Source organism: Struthio camelus, chromosome 8 (assembly GCF_040807025.1).
Source record: "Struthio camelus isolate bStrCam1 chromosome 8, bStrCam1.hap1, whole genome shotgun sequence".
NCBI classification, from domain to species: domain Eukaryota; kingdom Metazoa; phylum Chordata; class Aves; order Struthioniformes; family Struthionidae; genus Struthio; species Struthio camelus.
This window is the reverse complement of record NC_090949.1, coordinates 19921500-19931716: the sequence shown is the minus strand read 5'-3', so window position 1 is coordinate 19931716 and position 10217 is coordinate 19921500. Positions and strand designations below refer to the sequence as shown.

General features: G+C 43.3%; 1 protein-coding gene across 7 annotated transcripts in view; it reads left to right on the top strand.

The window, feature by feature from the left end:
* LOC104149082 (leucine rich repeat containing 8 VRAC subunit B) overlaps positions 1-10217 on the top strand; it is a 63160-nt gene that overhangs the window by 29232 nt on the left and 23711 nt on the right. For 3 of the 7 annotated variants that reach the window (XR_011142553.1, XR_011142555.1, XR_011142556.1), the window contains 2 exons: positions 1174-3176; positions 3879-4323. The exons of 1 other annotated variant lie outside the window; for it this stretch is intronic. Coding sequence is in view for 2 of the 6 variants with exons in the window: in XM_068952568.1 (XP_068808669.1) it covers positions 3148-3176 (29 nt within the window). In the remaining 4 variants the exon portion in view is untranslated. Of the gene's footprint in view, positions 1-427; positions 3177-3878; positions 4324-10217 lie in introns of those variants that run through there. 3 more of the 7 variants (XR_011142554.1, XM_068952568.1, XM_068952569.1) reach the window with 3 other exon arrangements.

Here is a 10217-nt window from a genome sequence, read left to right as displayed (position 1 = left end):
TGATTTTCAAAGCTAATTAAGTAAGTAGTTTCAATATATAGAATGGATGAGTTTTAAAAATCAAATGTGTAACTTGCTGATAGCCAGCACTTAAATGTCTAACAATATTTTCCATTAGTCGTAGTGTGGCAAAATGTTGCTTCTAATGGGTTATGTCAGTTAATGAATAGCGACTGGGCTGGGATGTTCCTCTGGTGCAGTTTCGCTTATTTACAATGATTCACAGTTGTCTCCTCCTGCCTCATTTCTATGTTTTGGAAAGTGGATGTAATTCATTGCTACCAGCTCAGGTCTCTTCCTAATTGGCTCCTCGCCCTTCTGGTTTTCTTCTGGGATTATACCTCAGTGCCTCCCTCTGGGGGCTGCTTTATGTAGACTTCTTATTCAGTTGGGGGGGGGGGGGGCGCTTCAACTCTCCTGCAGTTGCAGCCACTGCACAGCCCAAGGCATCTATGCACGATCATCCTATATTTAAGTTTGTATGCATAATTCAGACTCGGAATAGCAGCCTTTCTGGGGTCCTTTTCACCCGGAGGTTTCTGTTCCACCAAAGGGATGTGTAATTACTCATTGACAAGAGCAGAGGGGTGACTGTTTCCATGTGCCGGCTTCAGTGAGATTTTTTGGCTAGCTATTTGCAGTAATACTTCACTGTGCTTATGCCACAAGGTATCCCCAGACTGGTCACTAGAGGTCAACATCATCTACTAGAACACTAACTTGCAGATAATTGAAGGACAGTTTCTTGCTTTTAACAGTTAATTTCTCTAAATGCTATAAATCTTTACGATGTGGTATTATTGATCTTACCACTGTCCGAGGTTAGGACAGAAGACAGAACAGGAATTAGTACTTTCTCACAGTATAGGCTTTTTAAAGGTACTGGGAGCAAGGAAAAATAATGCTGAAGGCTTTTGCCTTTTTGTGCTTGAGGCTGCTTTTTGTGAGTGACTTGGGGAACAGTAGAAAAGCCAACAGGATAGAACAGTAATGAAACCTTTTTCTGGGGCCGTTGCCACTTGTCAGAGTTGGATCATCCAGCTCCTAGCAGTATAGCATGCACTTCATCTGCCTTGTAAGACCTTATGGGGAGCCCTAGGATTTCCCAGATGCAGAAATGTTATCTTTTCATTCCTACTTTGATTTTTAAGAGATGCTTTTTACTGTTTCTAGTTCAGGCCAGTATACAGTCTCTTTCTGAAATCTCTGACAAACTGCTGCATGACTGGTGGAGCTTCAGAAAGAGGTGGGGAACTGAAATGAGAGATGAAGGGCCTTAACACTGCATCATTTAACAAGCAGCTGAAGGAAGGAAGCCCAGCCTGCAGAGCAGCGTCCCTGAAGATTTCCTCATAGTTGGGGTATTTAAAAGTGACCTCCCTCCTGTGGTTTTCCTGATGTGCAATTACGCTTTCATCTTGCAGGTTTTCCCTTGCCTGGAGAACTTACAGGATCTTCTTCCCCTAGGTAGCTAGTTGCCTATTTTTCTGGAACTTACAGGAACTCGGTTCATCTCTGAAGCATCCATTCTTATGCTAAATGTGTTTGCAATCAGCCACCACACTAAACATTTATTAGGAGGAGGATGCAGATAACATGGTTATTTTAATTTTTATTCCCACAGGAAATAAGGTAAGGAATATGATATAAACAGTCTTTCTCCTAAGAAAATATCCCATATTTCTGCAAAGAACATCTGTTATTATGAATGCAATATCCTCTGGGCAAAATTGTCCTCTCCACGTTTTATGAACTTTGAAGGAGGTGAAAAAGGCAACATTTTTAGGAAGAGCATGGATCTTGCATTTCAAGTATGCATCCATGTATATACAAAGCTCCTTTCGGCTCATGGCTCTACCTGGTAGGTCTAAGAGGAACATTGAAGTGGGGGAAAGGGAGGGAAGATGGACCCACCTAAAGGCACAGAATAAGACTGCCTGGGTGACCCTGGATGTAACTGTCAAGGCTTTAAGTATTTAGGGTTGTTGCTCGTGGTTTTGTTGGAACATGAACTCATGATTTCCTGTCTTTCTGTTTTATTTACAAAAGCATAGTGCTCATGTCAAATTTACAGAACTTGAGCAAGTGATACATTTTTATTTATTAGTTTGGAAGAAAAAGAAACAGTACCTTACAATTTTTTTTCTGTCAGAGTTGTCTTAATTGCTGTGGAGAGCTGGCCAGGAGAGGGCATGCAGACCGCCCTCGGTTCTGGCCAGGCTGCTGGGTACTTCTGCCTCCTTTTTAGCTAATGCTGCTTCACTGCTCTTGGGCCAGAAGTGGGGACCACTGCACTGTTCCTGGCAGTGCCAGCCCTCCCAGGATACCCTGCCAGGTCACCTTGAGGGAGCTCAGGATCTCTACACAGTGTTGCCCTGGCTCAGTGAGGAGAATAAAGGCCACACCACAGTGATGATGTGAAGGAAATGGTAAATATAGGTGCAGGGGAAAGGGTTCTGTTTTCTATGCTGAGCTGCATAGTCTGACAATCTCACCTCTGTCTTTTCCCCTGTATAGGTCTGGGGAAGGCTATTTGTCTGGCAGGCAATGCTGTTTTCAGGGCTAAGGTGTAATCCCATGCACAGTTCAAGCTGGCACAAGCTGTTGGTGCTGCTGGGGGAGGTGGCCATGCCTGCCTCCCTCTTGCTGCTCCCTGCTGTGTGTGCAGACCTTCCTGCAGCTCTGCAGATGCATGCTGCATGGGTAAGCTTGGCAGGCCCAGGTGTGGGCTAGCAAGCGCTTCACTCATACTGCAAGTTGCTAGCATAGCCTCTGGCACAGGTCTAGCCTGGTCAGCTAGCACCCTCCCAGCAATGCGCCAGCATGGCGTGGGGTGGCATGGGCTGGGGACTGCTCCAGCTGGCAGTGTGGATGTGTCCCTGCCGGCAGGGATAAGGCAGTTTAGCTGTGTAGACACAGGCTGTTCTTTGCAGTGAGTAGATACTGAAAGTAACTATAATATCATGTCACTGTTTGCTCTTTAAACCTTGATAAGATGACTGTATCTAGTAGCATATCCTTGGACTCACATAAGTGGCTTTTTCATATTCCTCCCTCTCTCTGTGCTGGACCAAAGAGTAAAAGAAATATGAGAGTGTTTGGAAGCCTGCTTCATGCTATACCTATTGCATCCAATCATCTTTGTGTATGACGGAAAAGCTGTCTGAAAATTGGAGGTAAGAAAACACTGAACAGAAACTGTGACGCCTGGGTTTGATGTCATTATTAGAAGTTGTAATCCCTGCTCACCAACAGCCAGTGTCAGGACCTGGACTGTGCTTGATAAAGCTGTGAAGCAACCACTTCCAGGGTTGCAACCATACTAGATTTTGCACCTCTAAGATTCACCTCAGTTAAAAGAAAGATTTCTTCCGTCATGTTGGAGCAGAGGTCCCTCTGGTATGCAGAAGGCTCTACTAGGAAGTTTGAATTAATTAAATCCAGAGGCCAAACCTTTGCCCATGCTGCTTGCTACTTTGAAAATGCTCTGCTTGACCACTGCTTCAGAGTAGTGTAATCAGAGTAATCGGCATAGTGTAATTAGAATAATTCAGAGTAATTGGCATGAATCAAGGCAGCAGAACTGATTTGCTGATGAACCTGCAGGGACTGCTTTCCTATTGCTTTTGAAGCCCAAAAGACTCCAGTCTCCTTTTCCCACAGCGCTGCAGAGTTCACCTGGTTTCTATAGATTTACTGCGACTCTGTCCTTCTGTGTAATGACCCCTGGAGTCATTCCTTTATTATTACTTGATGGGACTATGTACCTCCATTAGCACTGAGTTCCAGTTAAAAGTGGATTTGGTTTCATAAGATAAACAAAATCATGGAACAGATTACATCTTGTGCTGAGATGACTTTGTATTGTTTTGTTTCAGGATTTGCTCTTGACATACAGGCTTCCTGCTAGCCTAGTAAAGGTCTTCTGAGATGTCTGTTTTCTTCATTCCTCCTTTTGCAAACTAGGACAGTCTTGTGGTGCAGAGATAATCAGCATTACCTTTGTTCCCTTTTTACACTTGCATTTTACACAATAATCTCCAGGAAACATCCTATTCCTGGAAATTCATTGCATTCCTTGCAGTTGTGTGGGCTAGCTGATGGCGTTCTTCAGTTGCTTAAAATGATTCAGTGGAACTTCCACTTGCGTTTGGGATTCCTGGAAGGTTTGTCATGCATAGTCCTCTTAAAAATTCAATAATGCAGATGAAGCCAGGCATAGAAAATGCACAATTGAGTCTCTTAAATTGTTGGTAGTCAGTCTAAAGGGGAAGTTGTTTACTGTATTGTCTGCTGAGTCTAATAAAGGTCTCCAAATGTAAATGTATAATCCTTAGCCTCCTGTTGAACAAAGAGTCATTATACCATAAATGTACAGTCCAACAAACAGCCAGACCAAAACACCCAGCTTGGATGTTTCCTCCCCTTAATTTTGTGCATATAATAATCCTGTCTTTCATCTCAGCAGCATGTGGGTCTGTTTTAGTATGTCAGTGTATATGTGTATGTATATATGCAAATACATACAGCCCTAAATGTAAATACTCCAGTGTGATAGTTGTTCATAGATATGTAAACTTCTGGCACTGCTGCCTGGGTTGCTTGGACAACTCTGCAAGTCGCATCCACTGGAAACCCTGACCAGGGAAAGGGGAGGAGGGAAGCCCTCAGACTACCATCTCGGAGCCTGGAAGAGAAACAGCACTTCCAAAAGTAATGACAAAGACTGAGACATGGAGTTGCTGACCTGGCTGAATAAGGTTAGTCTGGAGAGCCAAGCTGTGACAACCTAGGAGAGGAAAAAGTTAAAAATGGGAAGGGCAGATGCATGCTCTGTGTGATGCCTGAGAAGCTGGGCCAATAATTAGTGTAGTCCACAATGATTTATGCCCGTGAACCCCAAAAGACCCAGAAGGTCCCTGACTCTGCTCACTTTCCTGTGGGTTCACCTCTCTTCAGGACTCTGTGCCCCTTCGGGTTTTTGTACTAAAGTGGTCTTGCAGCAGTGAACTACACTGACTTAGGCTGTTTCCCTACAGAAGTAGCATGAAGCAGCTAGAGCTGAAACTGTAAACTTAGCCCTAAGCTCTTTCAAAAGTTGGATGCACGTTGATTTCCAGTGAAGTGCAAGGCTCAAAGACAGAGGGAATTTATAAAAAAAAAAAAAAAAAAAAAAAACACTTTTAGCTGTGTGATGTGCATTGAAATGGGGGCAAGTCTGAACATAACAGAAATAAATGCAGTGGAGTCAGATGTGTTCCACTGTCAGGTGGTGAATGAGCCAGGAGCATGGCACTGGATGCGTGCTGGCTTCCTCCGCAGGAAAGGCAGGTGGCCTGGACTTGTATCATATAAGAAGCAAAAGGTGTATCCGTTCACCCATTCAATCTCTATCATGCGTGGGACTAGTCTAACAATGCTGGAAATGTTAGGACCTGCCTTCTGCCATTATGCTAGTGAGTTAAAGAATCATATCAGCATCAAACTGGGATGATGACGCCAAGCGTTTCATTCCGTTTCATCTCCTTTGATGGCAGCATTATGAACCATGCGCTGTGCTTCCACACTGGGCGTGAAGGCTTAATACCACAATGTGCTTTTACTGGCTAATATCTCGGTGATGCTTAGCCTTACAAATCCAAAAAGTATGTTACTTTTATCTGCTCTGACAATTCTGTGTCAGAAATCCAGTGGCTCTTAGAGCTACTGAGATCACACAGAAGCCACCAAGTAGCACATCAAACTTCAGCTCCTTAGCAGCAATGTCTATATCAGATCATCTCTGCAGATGAGTCACTGACTAGCTTGTCCCCAGCCTACTGAGCCTTCCTCTCTCCTGCGAGGCACTATACTTCAGAGAATCATTTTAGGTGTGTGTGTTTTATCAGTGTTGCTCTGTTCCACCGATTAACACAAAATATTTATTTTAAGTTGAGACAGCCAAGACTGCAGCTGTATTTTAGAACTTTCTAATTTTGAGAATCTAAACTGATCCTGACCCTTTACTGGTTAATGACCATACCATATGTCTGATTACTCAAGTTCCCATACAAAATAGGAAATTAAAAATTCCAGATTAACAAATTTTTCTTCTTACTTATATGGAGACACAAATGTTTTAAAATCCTATAAAATAATCTGGGACCTTTTTCCTCAAGATTCACTTTACCATAATTGGGTGCGTAAGAGGTTATTTCATTAAGAGTGTGTTGCTTGTGTTTTTAATTTATGATTTGTTGACCCAGGTTTGCTGGCACTAAAAGAGCTGAAAATAATTGTTTAAAGATAGTGGATGAAAAGCTAGGTAATTTGATGTTGGAGTTTCATGGAGGGAACTAGAGATAAAGTTTCAGCCTGAGGTCTAATGATGATAAAAAGACTGGGATCCACTTTGAAACATCCAACCTCAAAGCATCATGCTTTAAGTGGACCACTAACTGCAGTCTATCTCTTATCAGAGTTGTACCAAGCCATGTAATGAATGATTTAGTCTAGTATAGCAGTATAACCAGGATACCAGTCAGGATGTTTCACTGCTCTGGCAAGCAGATGCCCCTAGAAGTGGAGCTGCTTTGTATTAATTTATAGATTTGGTGCATTAATGTGGCTAGGAGTAGATAGGCTGTGTGAATGTCGTGGTCTGGGTTACGTGGAAGCAGAAGGCTCTTCAGCAAACCAAGCACAAGAGCAAACCAGTCACTTCAACCCCACCATCTTACTGCGAGTGCTTGAATGAGCTTAGGAGATGGCGCACCCATAGGCAAAGGCCTGTAGGTGTGCGAGAGCAAGGACAGCTCTAGCAGTTCGGTAGCCAGTGTCAGAGGGGCAGGAGGGTGATGCAGAGGCAAGAGTTTGGGTGGCCTCAGCCACCACCCAAAGGCAGTAAGCCTGCAGGAGAGATGGGCGCATCATTGACTCCTGTCCTAAAATCCTCTCCCAGGAGCATGTTTGTCTGCCAGGCAGTGCGCGGGCCCAAAGGAGGTTTTTGGGGCTCTGCAGATCGTGGTTAAACCCTGCCAAAGGACAGCAGGACTCGCTGGGGAAGCGTGGCTGGGACGGGGGCCTCTGCCTCGGGGTCAGTTTCCATCAGGCAAGTTGTGGAGACCCTGATGGGAGATGCTCAAAAATCAGAGAGGGGACTGAGGTGTAATCAGCCCTGCAAGAGAAACAAATGATTATTTGTTGTGACCTGAAGGTGCTGACATGATTTAAACCCATTAGCAATGAGTTAGTTATGCAGCTGAGTTATGATGACCTCAGCCACAGGATAGATATGTTTAAAAAACCTTAGAGAAATCTGGGGGGTTTATAAGAGGATCGCACTGTTAAGATAAACAAGGACCAAGTCTCCCAAACTTGCCCATAGGGAGAGTCCTTGTCTTGCTCAGTCCTTGTCCCCGAGCTTCGTCTCTTCTCCCTTTATGCTTGTTACTGCTTGTTTCTTCTGTCACATGCATAAAGGCGCATTGGTAGCAATAAAAGGAACCTCTATTTTGAAAGCAGCATTTATTAAACTGTTACGAAGTGCTTGTTCTGCAGCCTGGCTGCTGGTGCCTGTCCCTGTGTCCTTGTGTGAGTGACGCACGCTCAGCTACCTCACATCTGAAGTTAGATTAGGAGCTTGTGTATTGAGGAGCACACAGCATGCTTGGTGGTGAAAACAACCATAGATGTAACAAACATAGCTGCCAAGCTCCTCAGTTTAGGAGTTTTCACACAGATCCCTAAAGAAAACTACTGATGATCAGAAGTGCAGCGGAGGTAAAGCATAATTCAAATCCAGGAGCTCCAGTTCAGCCAAGGGTCAGAAAGTGGGAGTGTGGTTTTTGTTTTTTTTTTGGCATGTCCTCACCTTGTATCATAAGAAAGGAGAAGGCTATGTGAGGACTGCTGTCTATAGCTTCTCTAAAGACAAGTATTTAGGCCAAATTCTTCACTGATGTAATTGCATTGCTTTCATTGTAATCAAACCAGTGATGAATGTGGCTCCCTTTCACTTAGGAGCAATGAAAGAGCTCATGATAATTAATTAGAAGTAAAAAACCAAAGGGATGTTTAAAGGAGTTTTTAGTACATCTAAAATCTTGCAAGCTTAAGAAATAGGAAGGTATTCTTCACTTTTGATTTTTCCAGTCTAGATTCATCCCATAGCATTCATGTAATTTATTTTAAAAGTCTATTTCCAGTATGTTGTTGTTTCAACATCTGGTTTACTTAAATTCATATGTCAAAAAGTTACTCGCACAGAAGAGGGGTTACAATGTAAATCTGCAGAAAAGCAAATCGGGGGAAAACATAAACTTTGCTAGAAACTTAAAGCAACTAAGAAACAGTGGAAGTGCAGAATCCTGCATTTTGTATTTAAACAGAATCAAATCACAGAAGTAATTCTTCAGTACTTCATCTGAAAACAATTTGGCTTTTCTGTGTTAGCAGCTTACACCATTTTCAACAGTTGTTGGAGAGAGATGATGGATGGAAAGCATTTTCATTGTGGGTCCATTTCCAAGTGCAGCCACAGCTCTTGCATTCAAACTGCGGGTGTCTCGCCTCGATCTCTGCTGCGGCTCAACAGGGAAGCGGTCTGCTGAGCGCAGCGTGTTCCCACAGCCTCACCTGCGCAGCTGCCCTCTGGACTCCAGACTCTGGCATAGGGAACAGCTGTATTTTTTTGGAGCTTGCGTTTCCAGATTTATCCCCTTGGAGAAGGGTGGGCAAGAAAAAGAAAAAAACCTGAGCAGGAATCAGTAGAGGTTTGGGGCTGTAGCCTGGATGTCTGTGTTGCAAGGACTGGGCATCCTGAACCTGGATTACCCTGAGGAATTGGCCCTTTGGTAAATGACTGGGGTGAAAACCATCACCTAAGCTCTGGCAGCATCATTTGTCCTTATGTTCAACTAATTTTGGAGGCGGCTCCATCATAATTTAATTCTGATGCAAACTGGCACGGCACTTTTTGTTGTGTTGTAGTGTAAGTATTGCAAGACAGCAGTCAGTAAGAGCAGTAACGCTTCTGGGATTTGTAAATTATGAATGCCAGACTAGGGCAATCTACAGTAAATGCAAATGCACTAGGCTTAGCAGTAATGGTACTTTTTCTGTGGCTTGCCCTGTGTGCCACTGAAGTCTTTGAAAAATAAAAAGGTAAGCCTTAAATCAAAGTATGACAAAAACTTGCGCTCATCTAAAAGGTTGACTCCTCTCTACCTGTCATTTGGTAGAAACAGTACTTTTACTAAAAAAAAAAATGCACAAAAAATGGTTTCAAGTTTCCAATTCCTGGATGTTCTTAAAGAAGAAAGTATGGCGATTCACAAGTGTTTTATACTGTTTTCTGCAGACAGCAAAATGTTTCCAGTGGAGCAAGGGTAACTGGAGCCCAAATTCTTTAAATACAAAATGTGTATTTGATGTCAGATGTGAATAATGTTGGGGCCCTCTTCCACTAAGAGCTCATGTGCCAGAATTGCCGTAAGCTTCAATTCCCCAAATGCATTATGTACAATTATCCATAGACTGTCTTTTCTATCACAATATCAGTGACTTCCCCCGTAATTATTCTCCACTGGGGAAGTTCAACTCAACACTTGGAGTACTGCAGCAACTCTGAACAAAAATAACCCAAAAGTGCACAACAGGAAGCGTTAACAATGGCAGCATTACTGGCCACCAGATCACTGTGGTACAAATGCACAACCGCAAAGGAGTTCAGGGAAAAGCAGCAATGGGGTTAGGTAATGGGAGGGACCGATTTATGAGAAAAGACTAAATGAGCTAAGTGATGACGAATAGGAGAACGTAACTGTCTGCGAACATCTGAAAGAAGAAAACATTCAGGACAGGGAGGGATTCTCTAAGCAGCTGCCAGGAGTTAAAAGTAATGGAAAGAAACCAATAAAAAGAAAATGAACACAGCAATGATCATAACAGACATATTCAATCTAGTTTCTTCAGCTCGAAAAGGAAAGAAACCCAGAGCTTTCTTCCATACGGATAATCTTGCTCATTTGTTCTTGTATGTTTTAACCTTATCCCTCGAAGCATTGGGATAGCCCTTAACATTACATAATGGTGAAATACTGCTGAAATATTTTAGGCTGGCAGCTCTAAAGGAATGTGGGGGAGCTACAAAAACAGCTCTTTTCAGCTCCTGTCCCACTCAGACCCTCGTTTTTCTGAGGTTCCTCTGAAAACGCAGCCTTACTCTGCAGCTGCCG